The sequence below is a fragment of the Xyrauchen texanus genome, chromosome 15 (assembly GCF_025860055.1).
Source record: "Xyrauchen texanus isolate HMW12.3.18 chromosome 15, RBS_HiC_50CHRs, whole genome shotgun sequence".
NCBI lineage: Eukaryota > Metazoa > Chordata > Actinopteri > Cypriniformes > Catostomidae > Xyrauchen > Xyrauchen texanus.
The window spans coordinates 24,342,518-24,361,630 of record NC_068290.1 but is presented as its reverse complement, the minus strand read 5'-3'; the positions used below and the strand labels follow the sequence as shown (position 1 = coordinate 24,361,630).

At 37.7% G+C, this 19,113-nt stretch overlaps 1 protein-coding gene across 2 annotated transcripts in view; it reads right to left on the bottom strand.

Annotated features, from left to right (window-relative positions):
• atp8b2 (ATPase phospholipid transporting 8B2) overlaps positions 1–19,113 on the bottom strand; it is a 59,822-nt gene that overhangs the window by 3,450 nt on the left and 37,259 nt on the right. For both annotated transcript variants that reach the window (XM_052143846.1, XM_052143847.1), the window contains 15 exons: positions 18,848–18,882; positions 18,090–18,258; positions 17,661–17,849; positions 17,053–17,168; positions 16,052–16,216; positions 15,847–15,958; positions 15,261–15,366; positions 14,918–15,146; positions 14,078–14,261; positions 8,987–9,210; positions 8,308–8,391; positions 7,958–8,203; positions 4,927–5,065; positions 3,419–3,549; positions 520–1,023 (listed from right to left, as the gene is read on the bottom strand). In XM_052143846.1, the coding sequence (XP_051999806.1) occupies positions 520–1,023; positions 3,419–3,549; positions 4,927–5,065; positions 7,958–8,203; positions 8,308–8,391; positions 8,987–9,210; positions 14,078–14,261; positions 14,918–15,146; positions 15,261–15,366; positions 15,847–15,958; positions 16,052–16,216; positions 17,053–17,168; positions 17,661–17,849; positions 18,090–18,258; positions 18,848–18,882 (2,633 nt within the window). The remainder of the gene's footprint in view (positions 1–519; positions 1,024–3,418; positions 3,550–4,926; positions 5,066–7,957; positions 8,204–8,307; positions 8,392–8,986; positions 9,211–14,077; positions 14,262–14,917; positions 15,147–15,260; positions 15,367–15,846; positions 15,959–16,051; positions 16,217–17,052; positions 17,169–17,660; positions 17,850–18,089; positions 18,259–18,847; positions 18,883–19,113) is intronic.

Below are 19,113 nucleotides of genomic sequence, written 5' to 3'. Positions count from 1 at the left end.
AAACAAAAAAGTGGAAAATCCACAGAGACCACAATAGGGAACCTATTGGCAAATTTGCCATATAAGTCCATAGGTCAAACTGGTCAGTACAGCTGGACTTTCAGATATTATACATTTGCATAGTCATTGCAAAGCAATCACAGCACTAATTCTATTATGAATACATTTAACAAGTTAAAACAGAAAGATTAAGTACAGTATTTGTTTAAAAAAAAAGAATAAATATAATGAAAATTATTAACCCATATGAAAATATGAAAAAAGGATAATTTTTTGACAACTTCAGCTGAGACCACTTCCTCCAAAAAGTGAGAAATGAAAGTGTTTTAATAGTGCTGCTTCCTGCCGTTTTCTCCTTAGTGGAACTGATCTATTCTTGTCAATTCATTAAATTAGTTCTCTGAAACCAAATAAAACAAGATTCTATTCAATGTTTCCAAACATCCAACATTTTTGTATGATGGCTTGTATGTCATGTGTCTGTAAATAATCTGTGCTTATGTTTATAAATGTATTTACCTGCACAGTTCCAGTACTACATCCTCCAGCCTCTCTTTCTGTACACCTAACCATGCTGAGAGAAATGTCATCAAGGCTACAAGTGAGGCCAGTTTCATTACATGGTTGTCGTGTCTCCCCTGGGGTTGTGCCCTGAGGACCAATCACTGAGGAGGAATTGGAAACAAGTGTGGTTTGAGAGGAGACATTACTGCCATCTCCAGTTGTCAGCGTATGTGCACCACTATTGCTTGCATGTTTTTTCTTGCGAAGACTGTCAATCCAGCTACTGCTGTGGCGGGAGGCAAATGTGGCAAGAGCCAACGAGCTCAGGCGCATATTCTTTCCCGACGTGATCAGCTCGCCAAAGCCTTCCTGATGCGCAAACGCATAACCAGAGCGTCGAGAGCCACCTCTCCCCAGACGACCCAGAGCACTGCCACCAGCTGCTCCAGCCCCACCAACTCCAAGGCCTGCACGCCCACCGGGCTTCCTCTTCTTCTGCACCAGTTGAGTGTAGCGCACCTGCAGAAAGACAATGAGAAAATGAGTGTGAGGGGATAACCAAAAAGTGCCAATGAATCAAACCTACTGGTGTGAATAAGGTCAAATCTACTGGTATGAATCAGACAATACAATGCTCAGTGTTAACATAGTATACTTCTCAACCAACCATACATTTTCCAACAATAGTTTTGAATATAAATAAATACATGGGAGCAATTTCTGAAATAAAGTTATTTTTTGTATATATTTACATATAAAAATAGATGTTATTTATATAATATAATATAAATGTATATTACATATACTGTATTTTGAGTTACCACTCTGGCAAATATGTCACAAAAAATATTTTGTAGCGATATTATGCTACAAAATTATTTTTATATGATCTAATTCCAAATTAAAATCTTTATAAGATATGAAAAATACAGTTTAAATACTTTATATATACTTTCTAAACATACCCATCCACATCTCTACATGTTAATTTGTGTCATCTTTTTTATTGTTTATTTTGTTTGTGAGCATTCTAGATGAATTAAAGCTATTCGTAATTGTTATTTAAATCTGGGGCCGGATTCAAAAACATTTAAGAAAAAACATTCTTAAGAATAAAATTCTTCTATTTTTCTAAATTCTAACTATATTCTTCTTATTTTCTAAATTATTAAAATGTTATTTTTCTTTCTTTCTTTCACTTGGGAACATTCTTACAAACTTCGAGATCTATGGGAACCTTAAAGGGATAGTTACCCCAAAAATGAAAAGTCAGTCCTTGTTTTGTTCTAACCTTATATGACTTTTTTTCTCAACACAAAGGGATATATTGTGAATACATTTTGTTCGCAGTGATGTCATATAATGGCAGTTGATGGTGACCACCACTTCAAGCTTCAAAAGAACACAAAAGTATAATTCAGAAGTCTAATAAATTATTCCATGAGACTTATGATTGTTATGAAAGCATACGATAAGGTTTGGTGAGAAACAACCTGAAATCGAATGTATTATTTAGTGAAATTGTTGACCGATCATTGATCTCCTGTGCACGTTTATGATAGGGCACTAGAGCAACAGTTCACACGTGCCCCTTGTGACATTGGGGCATTCAAGACAAAACTCATTTTGTTCATCTAAAAACAGGTCTGCCGCAGCGATAGTGAATACAGAACTAAACACAGCTGCACACAAAATATTTCTATGCCCAGCCTTATTTTTCCTCAATCAAACAGACACATAGAGGAGGCTAAAGGCAGCCACAGTCACACCTTGTCCTAACCTGATGGCAAAAGACACGCAATAAAATGTACATTTTCTATGTTAATAAGAGTTTTTGTCCTAACCAGTCGTGACAAGTGACGGTGCATTCTATCGCTTGTTTTCTATTTTCGGCATTGCGCCAGGTAACTCTGTCCACTGTAAACTGATATCGGTCCAAAATCTTTCCCCTAACAGTATATTCAAGTCAGCATCTCGTGAGCCGGTTAAAAACTACTTGACATTGGCCGAGAATGTTACACCTACCAAATGTTTTTGTGGAGGTCTCACTCTACTCAGGTCTGTCACAAATACTTACTGGTTCAGAATGGAGAAGAGGTGACAGACATTCCCGCCTTCTCTCTCTTTGACAACAAACTATTCAGACATGTTTAGCAAGTTCTGATTTCTGTTTTTTTGTGCAGCTGTGTTATGTTCTGTTGTCACTTTCGATGCGGCAGACCTATTTTTAGATAAACAAAACAAGTTTTCACTTGAGCTGCCCATGTCGCAAGCAGGGGCTGTGTGAACTGTTGCTCTCATGCCCTATCATGAACGTGCATAGGCGATCAATGATCGGTCAACATTTTCAATAAATAATACATTCGATTTTGGCTTGTTTCTCACCAAACATTATCATATGCTTTCATGAATCTCACTGAATAATGTATTAGACTTCTGAATTATTATTTTGCATTCTTTTGAAGCTTGAAGATGTGGTCACTATAAACTACCATTGTATGACATCACTGAGCACACAATTTTTTCACAATTCCTTCTTTTGTGTTAAGAAAAAGATAGAAAGTCATATAGGGTTATAACAACACAGGGGATAGTGAACAATGACTGAATAACCGTTATTATTTTGTGAACTAATCTTTTAAAGCAGTGTGTTCTCATTCACACTAACAAACATACAAATAAAATACACCCACATATCTACCGAAACACACTAAATAAAACAGAGAAGAATTTTTTTTGGAATATAAGCCTATTACTTATAACTATTGTGTAAGTACTTTATATTTGCTCTGCCGTATACTGATAATGAATGTATGGTTTAACGTAAACATAAGATGTTGAAAAAGTAAAACAAATAATGGTCTGAGAATAAGGACAGACAAACAGGTCACTACAAGTGTTTACACACACTTACAGTATCTGAGAGCTGAGGTTTTAGGTCCAGTTTGAGGAAGCGGAAGGCGAGGACTGGAGCAATACAGATGACTGTAGCCAGAGCAATAGTTAACCACACCACCGGCTGCCCTAGTGTGTTGTGTGCACTTCCTGTGGTCACAATTAACATATGTCGTGCACATCAGAACAAAATAATCCACACACACACACGTTTACACAATATGCATCACAATAAAAGTCAATAAAGAAATAATATTAAATCCTAAACATAACAGTATCAAAACTTAGTTTAAAAGAAGGTTGTACTGTAGTGCTTTTAAGAGTTCTAAAGATTAAAGCTTTTTTGCATCTTTAAATTTTAAATATTTAACACATGTAAAGCAAATATATTTATCTACATATACATTAACAATTAGTTTGTTTATTGAGTAGGTTGTATTTTAATAACCCAAAAAAGTGTAAAAGGTAACACTTTACAATAAGGTTCCATTCGTTAACAATAGTTAATGCATTAGTTATCATGAACAAACAACAAACAATCAATATTTTTTACAGCATTTCTTAATAATTATTAATATTAGTGTGGCAGGGCGGAGGGCTGGGCCGGGTCAAGATTCTGCACACCTGGCCCCTAATCAGGCTAATTAGCCCTCGAGAGGGATAAAGGCCGACTGAAGATGGCAGTGCGAGAGAGAGAGATTTACGGACAGCTGTCTGACACCTGGTTAAGTTTACAATTAAACTATTATTTATACTGTCCAGCCGGTTCTCGCCTCCTACTTCTCATTAATCCCTTTACACTGGTGCCAAAACCCATGAAGGAGGAGGGATGTGCCGTAGTGGAGTTCTCGCTGCTACCATCCACCCCAAAGGAGCAGCCGTGGTCATCCGCCAGAGGATGGAGGAGCCTGGCCGCCTGGAAGCGGAGGAAAGGCCACCAACCGCGAGATGAGGAGGGGCTCCCAACCAACCGCCTGGAACGGTTACTGCTGCCAGGGGCGGGGGAGACCCCTACCATCCACCAAAAACGCAGCGGGGCATTCATCTGCCAGGGGCTGGAGGACTGCCTCCGATCTGCCCGGGGGAGGAGTGGCAGAGGACCAAGCTACGGCTTATCAGAGAACCGGTGTGTAAGTGATTTATGGACAGCTGTCCGACACCTGTGTTTGTCTTTTTGGTTAAGTTTATAATTAAACTATTATTTATATTGTTAAGCCAGTTCTCGCTTCCTCAGTTAGTTCATAAAAATACAATTGTTTATTGTTGCATTATGTTGGTTCATAGAGCGGTAACTAACATTAACATATACATGTAAAAGGATTGTTCATTGTTTGTTCATGTTAACCAATGTTGTTAACTAATGTTAACAAACTGAACCTTATTGTAAAGTGTTAACAAGTTATGCTATCTGAATTTCCAGATGTCACAAGGTATGGCTTATAAGCTGTGTTGAGACACAATATATAAGTTATCAAATGTTTGTTTCTGTTCAACTGCACAGATAGTTGGGCCACAGTGCCGACTCACCAAGGAAATGGAACTGCTTCGGGAAGATGTTGAACAGGATGCTGGAGTGCATAGCAAAAAGGATAGTGAAATAGGTTCCCAAAGAGCCCCATATAAAGAAGTGATTTATAGCTGTCCAATAACCCGTGTCCAGAGCAATCTATAAACAAATAACAAAAAGGTAGAGCTAATCAAAACACTTAACAACAAACCAGCTATACAATTTTACTATATAAAATGTAAAAAAAATGGATAAAATGGAGTGCCTAAGCGATTTGCATGACAGAAAAGTGGCCTAGAAGATTGAGCATGCTATTGCTATATGCTATTGTATTTCAAAAGTATTTGATAAAAGTACATATTACAAGACAAAATACTATTAGAGTATTTTTGTGTTTGCACCAGGGTGATAAGTGTATCTACCAGTTTTTACTACTTTCCCTAAATAAAATTAATTTAAATGTAGAATATTAATGATACATATTCAATAATGATACAACACGATAATGGTTCACTGATAACAAAATCAAGATCCTTCCAAAGCCATTACAGTCCCCTGACCTGAACCCCATAGAAAATTTGTGGGGTGAACTGAAGAGGAGAGTCCACCAACATGGAGCTCTGAATTTGAAGGATCTGTAGAGATTCTCTATGAAGGAATGGTCTCAGATCCCTTGCCAGGTGTTCTCCAACCTCATTAGGCATTATAAGAGAAGAGCTGTTATCTTGGCAAAGGGAGGTTGCAAAAAGTATTGAATAAAAGGGTGCCAATAATTATGGCCTGTTGGGTGATTCATTCAGGAGTGGGTTTGGTTATTAGCAATCATTAATAATGGAAGGCTGGAAGTGGCAAAATAATCTCCAAGGAACATAGCTGGAGAACTGCATAAATTAGTTGTGTCTTGGGGTCAGAAAGTCTAAAAAATATATAAGACATCACCTACATCACCACAAGTTGTTTGGGAGGGTTTTTAAGAGAAAAAAAGCCTCTGCTCTCATCCAACATCAAACTCAAGTATCTTCAGTTTGCCAGACACTACTGGAACTTCAAATCTGACTGGGTTTCTATAGTCAGATAAAACAAAAATGCTTTTTGGCATCAAACACCAGAGATGGGTTTGGTGAACATAGGGATGAAATACCTAATGCCCACAGTTAAATGTTGTGCTGGATTTTTAATGTTGTGGGGCTATTTTTTAACATCTTGTTCGGATACATGGCATCATGGACTCTATCAAATACAAAAAGATACAAAATAAAAACCTGGCTGCCTCTGCCAGAAAGCTTACAATGGGCCTTGGTTGGATCTTCCAGCAGGTCAATGAACCAAAACAAACATCAAAATCAACAAAATAATGGTTCACTGACAACAAATTAAAGGTCCTAAAATGGCGGAGTTGGCTCTCGTAGAGAGCAATGTGAGGTTTCTGGCCGCGAATGTGGGCGGAGAGACTGGTTATTGCCATCTGCCCATTTAATGTGTGTCTCCGCTGGTACGATAGCTTGGGGACAAAGCTGAGCTTAAACGGCAAGTTATCTGTTTGCCAAATATGTGTGCGGGTATGTTTGTGAGGGGTCGTGTGTGCTGCTAGTACGAGAGAGAGAGAACAGCCGAAGCCGGTTTAGCGATTGGGGGAGAGATGGCCACTGTTAATTTTATCACTCAGAGACGCGGTGAACGGCTCGTAATCCGTCCGCCGTGCCGTTGGTTCTTTAATGGTTAACTCAGTGTGCCAGTCTCACTGCAATGGCGGAAATGCACAAACAGCCCAACATGGTTGGACGACAACACAGCAAATCTCATTTGTGGAAACAGTAAACTACAATAATACCTTGAGTATTATTAGCAGCAATGAGTGGACTCGGCAGTCCATAAACTGTACAAGCTATCCCACTGATACACAAGAATAACACACTATAATAATCTATCTCTGCCCAGACTTAAACCTCTTACTTGAGTCACATGAGGACATGGGTAGAATGAGTGTTCGTCCATCGTTTGACTCTGACTCAGTTCCTCGAAGCTCAGGTGATGATGGGAGGCCATTTCCTCGCTTTGTCAGCGGGCGGTACGGTTGTTGATTCTCGGCGGGCTGGCGGAGAAATCAGTGAAGTCGACTCGGTTAAAGAGGGAAGAGAAATCTTCTTTCTTCAATTCTGCATGCAAAAGACTGAAGACATGGATTGCTCAGCGGTGTCCTTCGAATCCATTACCATGCTCAGTGGAACACGAAGAAACCTCGACTCGTCCAGCGAGATGGAGATTGCATGTGAAAGTTTAGGTACATACATTACTTCCTTGGGCAGCGAGACAACACATGGGAGCAGCAGGGCTGCAACTAGATGCGCCAAATACTGTCGCTGGAAGCAAAACTTAGGAGGAATTTCTGGGGTTTTATACACTCAATGATATCATGGTTGAGGGATGCATTCTGTCGTGCATTTCTTTCAATAGGAGTTGAGAGTTCGAGCCTTCAGAATTTCATGCCTAGGCGTAAAGTGAGCAAGGATTGATGTGATCTGTAGTCTGTTTTGGACTCCCTTTGTCTGATTTTGGTGATCAGGCTATGAGTGTTCCTATAGGCCTCAGTCGGGCTTTATGACTTTGTGTAGGCCTGCCTTTGTCTCCTATCTGAGCACACGAGGCCTAACATGGCCAATGCATTTTGGAGAAAAATATTTATTTAATAATGAGATATTTCCCACGTTTCAATTGTATTACTTCAATTAAAGGTTTTGAATGAAAGATCAAAAGAATACACAATGCAGATGTTTTTTTTCTCAGCCTTTTTTACTCATATTTACCAAGGGTGCCAATATTTTTGGCCACAACTGCATATATATATATATATATATATATATATATATATATATATATATATATAAATAAAATACCATCTACCTTCTTTTACACTACTGCAATATGAATAGCGTAAACAAGATTCTAATTTAACACTACAAACCATGCATAGTGCATTCACAAGTGCTAATGAAGGGCTAAAATTTGCTTTTACGTGGTGATACAGCTATCATCCATTTTACAAAGACTTACTTGTACGCTGACGACTATGACAAGGGCTGTTGCTGTAGTTACAGCAAAGGTTTGGTAGTCTGCCAAGGGAACTCCATTACTTTGTGTGGCATGAGAGAGAACGCCATATGGAATGAAGAACAGAACAACTGAGGTGTAGATTCCTTGTGCGATGCAGATGAAGAACTCTCGTTTGTTAAACAGCAGGTTCAGCTGGCCTGGCTCATACAGCTTTGGATACTCAAGACTTCTCTGTTCAGGAACATCCTGATAGAGACAGAGGTGGGGTGAATTACTTTTAAAAGTTTAAGGAAAATGTAGTATTTGTTTAGGAATTAGCGCATAAACATATATATATATGCTTTCTTTACCTGATCAAAGATGCCCATTGCTAACACAGGCAGGGATGTGTACACAATATTGTAGAGAGTGATGAAATACTGGTCGTAGACAGTCTATATAAAAGATAGGAAAGAAAAGACATTACCAAAGAAAAAATAACTTTTTAACAACTTGGTAGTAAATAATTACATTAAAAAGTATTGCATCACATTAGCATAGCACATGTTAGTGTAATGGTACAGCTCTCACTTTGCATTTAAGGGGACCCGAGTTTAAATCCCGACCTAATAAACACATTGCAACTGAACTTGACAGTCATTGACCACAAGGTATTTTCATTGATGGAAAAGAGCAGATTTGACATTTTGATAAATTATTTTGTGTTCCAGAAATAAACTGTGAAGGATTGACTAAATTGCCCTTTAGACATCTGAATGGGTGATTTTTGCCATAGGGTTTAAGACAAACACTTTTGTTCACTAACAATAATCATGTACAATTATCAAAGATACAAATAATGATTTTGTGAATGTTGCATTCAAAATCCACATTGTTAAAACATCTGAGGGGGCATGTGCCTCAGTTGGACTGGACAAGAGAAGACGCTGCATTGATTAAAAAAACCCACAGTCCATGTGCATGATGACAATGAAACAATCAGTATGATCACTGTTCGTCAAAAACACAGCATTCCAAAACTATTCTCACCTGTGCTGAGAATCCACAGAAGAATCCAAACCAGAAGTGCACCATAGTGAAGGCAAAATTCTTGTAGAAGAAGTAACAGAGAAAACGGCACATGCGAAGGTAGGACCAACGTCCATGCACCAGCAAAAGTCGCTGCAGGAAGCGGAACTGGGAAAAAGAGTAATCTGATGACAGCACGGCCTGGATCCCCTCCTGACCACTGATACCCACACCAATATGAGCCACTGGAAATGGAGAGACAAATGGAAGATCAGCTGATGCAGCTTGATTGATCTAAAGTAACTTGAGTGGTTGGTGTTATCTAGTAATTCTAAAGAGATTAATTTAAGTTAAAGGGATAGTTCACCCAAAAATTTAAATTATGTCATGCACCTTAATATTGTTCCAAACCCAGACCTGAATGACTTTCTTTCTTTAATGGAACACAAAAATATAGAAAAAGATGCAATGAAAGTGAACAGTGACTGATTTTCCTTCCTTTTGTGTTCCAGTTATGCAAGTTTGCAACAACAAGAGGTAGTATGTTCAGTAAAGTATATTTGTTTATAATGTATAAACAAATTTTCCTTCACCTACAAAAACAAAATATATATAAAAATATAAATAAAAAATATATATATTTAAATCTGAAACTATGGGTCTGTCCAAAGTGATATGAATCTGTGAAAGTTTTTGTTTTATAGACTAGTATGATTATAAGTCAGCGTTTTGATGATTGCACTGCACTCTGATTGACCTCTACATTTGACTCCTAAACTCCAACAAAACAGATATCACCTGCAGATAGCCACAGCATCAAAAAAACAAGTGCAACATTGCTTATTACAAGGGTAAGAACGTGTGTGTATTTGTAGGTGTTTCTGTGCTTTCTTTCCCACTTTTAACTTGTGTGCCCCAGAGAAATGTTTTTAAATCTAGCGTTTGTGATTATCGTTTGTAGGTTTTTTGTTGTTGTTATGTGATTGTGTCACTTCCCTCAGTTCAGAGGTCCCACCGTGGGCTCTCAAAGTGTCAAATCTATACTTCAAAATCTTGCTGTGAACATGGATCATTGTGGTTGCTGCTTCAGCGAAAGTTGATCGTGAACAGATCAAGAAACTGACAGACTTCATGGATGGAAGGCTCATGACAGTTATTGAAAAGAAGGGTGGCTATATTGGTCACTGAATATTTTTGAAAGGCCAAAAATTTTATTTCATTGTCATTTTGTGTTACTTATTTGTAGCACTTACTCTAAAAATTTTGAATAAACAACCGAGTTGGGAGAAATTATTTTTGTAATTTAGTTGCCTAATAATTGTGCACACTTATATATTCCCCTGAGAAAGACAAAACTCACTTTATCTTGTTAAACATTCAGGTTTGAGGTTCAATAACATTTTGGATTGACTGACAGCATTGTGTTTGTTCAACAATAAAATTAATCCTGAGGAATACAATTTGCCTAATAATTGTGCATGTAGTTTGTATATATATAGTAAATGTTAAATTGTAATAATGCATGAACACATTCAGCAGACAGTCCATAAATATAATTATACTAAAATGTAACTTACATTTTACTTTCTGCAGCCTAAAAAATACACCCAAAGACTTAGATTTTCAGATTTAGAATTAAAAATGTAAAATAGTTACAAAGAAGAATTAGAGGAATCAAAAAATTAGGAACAATTTAATGTCTTTGCCTTATTAATACTGTATGTATCTGATTACAAGTAACTAAGAATGTAATTTAATCTAATAAAAGTACAGTATCTTCCGGTTTATTTTCATCATCTGAAAGATAATGTGACTAATAGTCTGAAGCAATTTATATACATAATTTATTCATAATTAATGTTGTCCACTCAAACGCACACACACTAAAATGCATATGCTAACACAAAAACACATGAAAATATCAGTTAAAGAGACGGTAGTAGTGATTAAGGAGGGCAATTCAGAATATTTTGCCTTTAAAAATGACTTTATGCAACAAGCTTAAATCTGTCCCTTTATTGTTCCAACAAATTCTAGACCGCTGTATCTCCTCACATGCCCACAAAATGACAATAAAAATATTCAACTAGTGAACCGGATAGTTAGTGCAGTGTTAATATCAGAAAAATCCACAGATAGACAGTCTCTAACTTTAATCAATGAATATAATTCAACAGATACTGTTTTATTTACAAACGAAAAGCGGTTTATTTGTATACAGCATAGAATTACAAATATAAATGCATATTTGCTGAGGTAATCTTCATAACAGAGCACGTCTGATGTTGAGCAGCTGAAGGAAAGTCGGGACTCCGGCGGCTGCTGACGGGTCCTAGTAGTCGCGCTTGCAGCAGTAATGCCGTATATATGGTTATTTTCAGTGAATTGTCAAAACGGGCTTACAAAACTGTCTGAATCAATTCGTGATTCAGTGCAATTCGTTCAGAGCGCTCTCTGAATCATTTGTAGTGGTTTCTCACACAGTAAAACAGTGTAGGGATATTTACGAACACAGAACCAACAGCGCTGAAAGCAATTGGAAATTACATACAATCAGCTGAAACATAAGGCTGTCTTTTTGAGAGGTTACTTTGAGAAACTTCAGCTAGCGCGGTCATGTGAACAAGGGCTGTTCAAACTGAACACGTTTTTTCGTCCGCTCACTCTGTTTTTCAATCGTTTTCCAAGTAAACATTTGCTAGATGGATGTCTTTTGACAACTGTGTCACATTTCACTGTGTTTTTGGTATCTCTCATGGAAGCGCTACATTTTTAGCCCCATGTCAAGTTAACTGATAAAAGCGTGTCTCGAGACACCTGCGTTCTGCTCTATTTGTTGTGGTGCATTTTGCTTTTTAACGCGAGCATTCTATTCTGAATGGTTACTGAAAGAAATGCTTTAGCCAACTGTTACATGAATGCTACTCATACTCGAGAAATCAAAGTCACCAGAATTTAATGCTTTGGTGTTGTTTATGCAAAAAAATTATTCCATGGTATGGAGCATGCCCCGGACCCCCATATATATGTTGTACAAGGAAATATTCTGGTGCGTACCCTCCTGCAGACGCCCATGGTTCCTAGTGCCATCTATATTTAACCTCTGTCAGTGCGACTCATCCACCTTTTTCACAGACAACCGAAATGACCCATTATGCTTAGCGTGTTCTACTAATGTGGATGCTACAGATTTCTGCTTCGCAGCTTATTCCCATTACAAGCAATAAAATATCACTAACAACAGTCAAAATCCCTTTCTCACTAAAGGCTGAGTGTGGATATTTGGTTTCGATTGAAATCCCAGAATGCATAAGTACACAATGTGTGTGTGTGTGTGTGTGTGTGAAAGAGAGGGAGGTAGACACACACACACACACACACACACACACACACACACACACACACACACACACACACACACACACACACACAACACACACACACAGACTTACAGCAAGCACAGAGAGAGAGAGAGAGAGAGAGAGAGAGAAAGAGAGAGAGAGAGAGAATTAAAATATATGATGCACTAGATTTCATCGGGTTTCTTGTTGAACACTTCAATATGAAAACAGCCAAATCCCGGACATTTAGGGAATCTAGAAATCCCGACTGAATGCTTTTTAAGATTCAAAAAGAGGACATGTCTGTGAAAAGAGGACATAAGGTCATAACTACCATTTTAAAATCTTCGGTTTTGAGGGACATAAATTTGCAATATTTCTGCATTAACAAGTGCCGACTTCTCACAAAGACTGCTGATAAAACACTGTCACATACACTCACAGTGCGACATGAGATGCAAACTTTTATTCAAAACAAATGAGGAGCTTGGTTTAAATGTTTTTTTTATCTCTGTTATCTGCTAAAATTACAGACAGCATTTGGAAATATCCGTCAATGTTTTCAAAATAGGCAAGTGACGTAGAATTACTTGAAATGCTCCTCCAGAGTCTCCACTGCTCGCCATCACCAGTAACGTTAGTCTATCTGATAACAACTAAGCGGAAGTGCACAGCATCCAAGAAAAAGCGTCTCGCCGTAATGGCGCTGCCCATGGAGAAGTCAGGAAAAAGGTGGATATAAAGATGCAACTTTTTTCTCGCTCTCTGAACAACGTGATTTTGACCACGTGCAATTTATTTTTAGGTGGGACTTTATTTCCGGAAAATATGGTACATGATTTTTGTAATCTGATTACATACTCCAGATTACATTTAATCTGTTACTACCCAGCATTTAACACAACTGATAGGTTTGGTGTTTATGCAGTAAGTAATAATCAAAATGTATTGTTTCTACAGTTTAGAGTTTGATTCTGAGTTAGTTAGTGCAATTGACTGAGTTTGAAAGAAGATCCTGATATACAGTACTGTGCAAAAGTTTTAGACACTTGTGAAAAATGTTGCATAGTGAGGATGTCTTTAAAAATAATGCATAAAACATAAATAGTTTTCATTTATCACTTAATGTCATATAAAAGTCCAGTAAACATAAAAAAGCTAAATGAAAATTTGGTGTGACCACCTATGCATTCAAAACAACACCAATTCTCCTATGTACACCTAGACACAGTTTTTCTAGGTTGTTGGTAGAAAGGATGTTCCGTGCTTCTTGGAGAATTCGTCACAGTTCTTCTATCTATTTAGGCTGTCTTAATTGCTTCTGTCCCTTTTTGTAATCTCAGACTGACTCAATATTCAGTGGGGGGCTCTGTGGGTCCATGCCATCTGTTGCAGCGCTCTCTGTTCTTCTTTTCTATTATAATCTATTTGTAAAAGAAATATTTGGGAGTCTAAATGTATATTTCCTATTGACAAACTAAAGCTGAAGGATATAAATAACCATCTTAAGACAAATGCTTTAGTGGAGCATCTTAAGACTTGCACATTACTGTAGTTTATTTTATAGCTCTGTCAAGTGTAAATTGATTGTGTATTCACTTTGCTCTTTATAGCCTAAACCAATCCAAGTAAATATGAACTCTTAGCACTTAAACATTAACAATAAAACAAATCGTCAGCCAAAAAGTATATGTCATTCTCCAGTCAATGGGTGCCAATGGGTGCTGAACAGGACTATGTGTCTCGCTCATATTCTCTCTTTTTCTCTTACTCTTTATCATGCTGACATCATTGGCTCCATCTCCGATGGCAAGTGTGACGGCCTTCTTACGGCGTTTAACCAGCTCTACCACCAGAGCTTTCTGAAGAGGAGTCACTCTGCAGCAAATTACTGCTCGACAAGCACAAGCAGTCTCCAAAAATTCACGCTCCATATCCGCTTCCAATGCATGAGCCTGCGGCATGAAGAGAGAGAGAGACAGAGTAAGAAAGATCTAGACACATACACACACACACACAATGTGATGTGGTCAAATAAATAATAATAATTGATATATTACTAATAGTTATTGGACAAAATGTATTTTGCTTTTATTCTATTTTATTTATTCTATATGATGCTTTGGCTTTTTAAACTTTCATGCCAATAAATCCCATTGAATTGAATAGAAGAAAGAGAAATAGGATCCTGGTGTACATAGGAGAATTGGTGCTGTTTTGAAGGCATAGGTGGTCACACCGAAAAATGATTTAGCTTTTTTATGTTTACTGGACTTTGTATGATGACGTTAATTGATAAATGATAAATATGTATGGCATTATTTTGGAAAAATAAATCCACACTATTCAACATTTCTCACAAGTACATTCAACTTTTGTACAGTACTGTACATGAACAGGAGAATATGTTTCTTTACGTTTTTAAGTCATGAACATTTCCACCACATTTCAAATTATGTATTGTGTTGAATAGCTTTTCTGTGGTGGAAATGATTTTATGCATCCTAAATACATACATTTTAATATATTTGTTCACTTTTTGTATCCTTTTATGAAATGAGAAATTTTCCATTCTAAGAAAATTAGTTTCCAGCATGCAGCTGCAACCCACCAAGCTGTGTCCACTGATGATGAGGGCAAACTCTCCATTGACTGACTCCAGCAAGGAGGAAGGCAGGGCCTGAGGAGGGGGGCATTTGGCCTCATCAGGCATACAGTTAGCAGCACCACCACCTCCAAAGCCATTTCCATGAGCACACGCACCACCCCACCCCTGAGCTTCAGCCTCCTTCCCTTCGTCTCTGGTGCGTGCCGACTCCAACATTCGCTCTCTTGCTTTTCTACAGCGATGCAGAGAAAAGAGGATAGGGCAGATGAAAAAGCCTATCCCAAAAAGCCTTTCCTATTTCAGTGGATTGATTGATTGTAGGATGTGACAGATGGCTGCATTGTACCTCAGTTCCTCCCGCACACTTTGTACAGTGTGTCCATTAACAATAAAGATCTCTGTCATATCTTCTGTCAGCATTTTACAGGAATAACCAATATTCACTGCAGTCTCTGTCACAGTGGAAGAGAAAGACTATAGTAAGCAATACAAGTATTGCTTACTTCTGCAATTACTCCTGCAATAAAACCTAGAGCAATAGCAGGCGTGCATAAAGCTTTCACACTGACAGCATTTCTGATGCGGCTCTATACTGAAAATATCTTGATTTGTGGGTCACTCCAATGAGAAACTTTCTCTATTGAGAATTATAACAGCCATAAATTATAAAATAGATAATGGGAGAATAATATTTTGGTTGCTTCATTAAAGTCAATATTGCAGAAGACTGGTGTTTAGAAATAGGTTTATAGTGCATTTTCTGCTGTTCTCGCAGCTGAAACTATACTAACGTCTACGCTTTTGCTTCGTTGAGCCAAACGGTTTATGCACAGTGTGCAACAGTGTGTGCTTCAAAATAGTCTCTGATAGTCTTCAAAAAGCACTGTGCTGACTATAAACAATCTGAGAGGTGTTTAAGATGCCGTTCTTACCCTGCTTGTCTCCAGTTAGCACCCAGATCTTAATGTTAGCCAATGAGAGAATGGCAATGGTCTCAGGAACCCCCTCCTGCAATTTATCTTCTATAGCTGTTGCCCCTAGCAACTACAAAAGATAACATGTAAACTTCAAATATTATCTAAATATTTGAAGATAATAAAAGCAAGCAAGCATATTGACACATGTTCAGAAACACACCATCATGTCCTGTTCGATCTCCTCATAGGCAGCAGCCAGCCGGTCCTCCCGGCAGTCTGTGGATTTATCAGCGTCACGGTAATGCTCCGCCCACTCCTCCCACTGCTCCTCAGACAGATCACGATATGCCACAGCAAGTGTCCGCAACCCGTCAACCGCATACTCCTACATAAACACACATACATACTCGCAACATCAGCTCAAGGCAATTCTGTTGTCAATTCTATTTTCCAAACTGTTGTCAGGTACAAAGACAGTAAACAAATACAAATAAGATTATTAAGTTAGCTTTTCACAATGAGCTGTAAATCGGTGAAGTCAGACATGTGGCTGTAACAGACCTAATAGACTAACAGCACTAAAAAGACCCACAAGAGGGCTCTGTTGTTTAACTTATAAAGACTGCAGCAGACTATGGAGTTCCCCTCTTTAGAGTAATTAGGCTTTAATTTTGTAGCAATTAAACAGTCAAGGTGACATCAGCCAATAGCAAACATAAAATTAGCAGTGTTTACAAGAAAGGAAAATAATTTGGTTCTGTGTACAGTAAATGAAATTCTTCATCAGAGCCACATTGCCATTTTAACTACATTCAGCATGAGTCTTTTTTGCTGTTGCCTGTTAATGAGATTCAGCACACAGTACTGTCCGGTCTAAAGGATATATATAAATTGTTATATAAATGCAAGAAATTCAGTATGAAATCATGTCAGAAAAAAGACAACTTGCTAATAATAAACTATGCAAACATTACGATGAGATCATCTCTTTTCGAATGTTCAAATGTTATCTTAAATGTCTTAAAAAGTTTACAATAACCAAAAATATCACATCTTCACGTTATCTCCAAAACAAAGCGTAAGTTAAGCAGATCGGGCTGAATTAATTGCAGAAGTTTAATACTTAAGGTCAACTATTTACAAAAACCTTAACCAATAAGTTTGAGGAATATAAATACAGTTCTGCCTTGCGAGCACCATCACAAGCGAAAACACACTCACATTAAGATGATCTGAAGTGATATTCGTCAGCTCCTGGTTGCAAGAGTGAAGCCTCTCGAAAAGCACAGTGTCTGCCCCTTTACAGTACAGACGGATACGACCCACTGGATTCCTCACTGACACACACATTACATTTTCATTAAATTACAGATCTTTTGCATTCTGTTATCATTGCAATAAAAAAATCTCATACTTTTCAATGTAAACAGAGACCATAATGACATAAATCACTATAAACAAACGTTTACTGTAAATTAAACGCCTGCTACACTATTAGCATGAATTACTCAGATAAGAGGGCCCTAATTCAACAAAAAGAAAGTATGTATGGCACACATAACACATTCTATATTATCACTAATGTTCCACTTATATATGATGCATAGCAGGGCAGTATTTGTGCAGTATCCAGATTTCTCTGACCCATGAGAATGTTACTGGCTATTTCGCTTTCTCACAGTACCAAGCCATCTGGCATTGCAGCCATCTAAATCAATGTTATATGCATAATCTGTACAATATGGAGTTACCCCAAACTGACTAAAGTGTGAATATTATACAATTTCAATATGCAAGACGCTGGAATGATTGCATACATATGTGAATACCTATGACAGACATTCTTTTTCGGATGTTATTGAAGTCCAGGATGGCAAGAAGTGTGTATGTGACCTCTTTGCCGAGCTCTTGTGTGGTGACTGTACCCGGTGTGCGAGAGCGAAACACAAAGCCAAAGTTACGTGCAGCCATTACCAGCGCCCCCTCATCTGGAGACTGAGCCTTATACAATAGCTCTCCTTCAGGAAGTGAAAGAAAAGGAGGGAGGAGAGAATAGGAAAGGAAGACATGCAGTAATGAGAAATGACACATAATGAGTAATAATACAATTACAATTCAAAATTGGACCATCATTTCATTTTAACAATATTACAGGCAAAGGCTTCCTTATTTAAGCTTCTGTCTCCATATTAGGCTTCTATTGGATGAAAAGGTCTTACTGAGTCTGCCAGATAATCAATCCTGATTCAAACCCTTACCCTCGCACTTTTCCTCACTCATGACCGTGTGGCAGAGAGACAGCACTCGGAAGAATTCATGCACTGCCGGTTCTCCCACCATTACTGCCTCGAGCAGAGACTGGTCATAGAAACAGAAGTCCCGGTCTGCTAATGGGTTCCACGCACTGAAGTCCAGGGGCTGTGATCTCTGAGAATAACAGATTAAGTTTTTTCTGTACAACAACATTCCAAAAATAATTGAGAGATTTGTGACACAAAGACAGTAGATTTACACTCTATTTAGTCCTTAAAAACAGACAGTTCACCCAAAAATTCAAATGATGTCATCATTTATTCACCATCATGTCATTCTAAACCCATATGCATTTCTTTTTATTTATATTTTAAAATACAGTATAAAAGGATATGTTCAGCAGAATATTCACACCATATAATGAATTCCATATATTCTTTCCATATAATGAAAAGTAAAAGGGGGAAAGATGCTGTTGATCTCCAAAAGTAACACTGAAGCACAATAACCTAACCCTAACAAGACCACAAGATCATATGGCTTTAGAACACTTAGTTATAGTGCACAAGTCGAATGGACTAATTTGATGGTGCTTATTTTTTCTTTTTCATTTTTGGAACAGCATCCTTCCATATTAACTTTCTTTGTATGGAAGAATTTATCTTTTATTTGGGTTTGGAACAATACAAGGGTGAATAAATGATAACAGAATTTCATTTTTGGGTGAACTATCTCTTTCGATTCATACAATCTCTGTGCTTACCTTTTGTTGAGACCCTAGGATATCGATTACTTCACCTGTGAAAAGAAAGACAAGTAAATATGTGCAACACTACAAAAGAACAATGCAACATATTTCTCTTAGTATAATATGTTCTATCTATATGTTACAGGTTTTATATGTTTTATGTTTCTCTCAGTTAAAGGAGTAGCTCACCTACATTTTTTAAATCAGCATCATTTACTCATGCCCATGTCGTTCCAAACCCATATTACTTACTTTCCCCCATCAAACACAAAATGTGAACA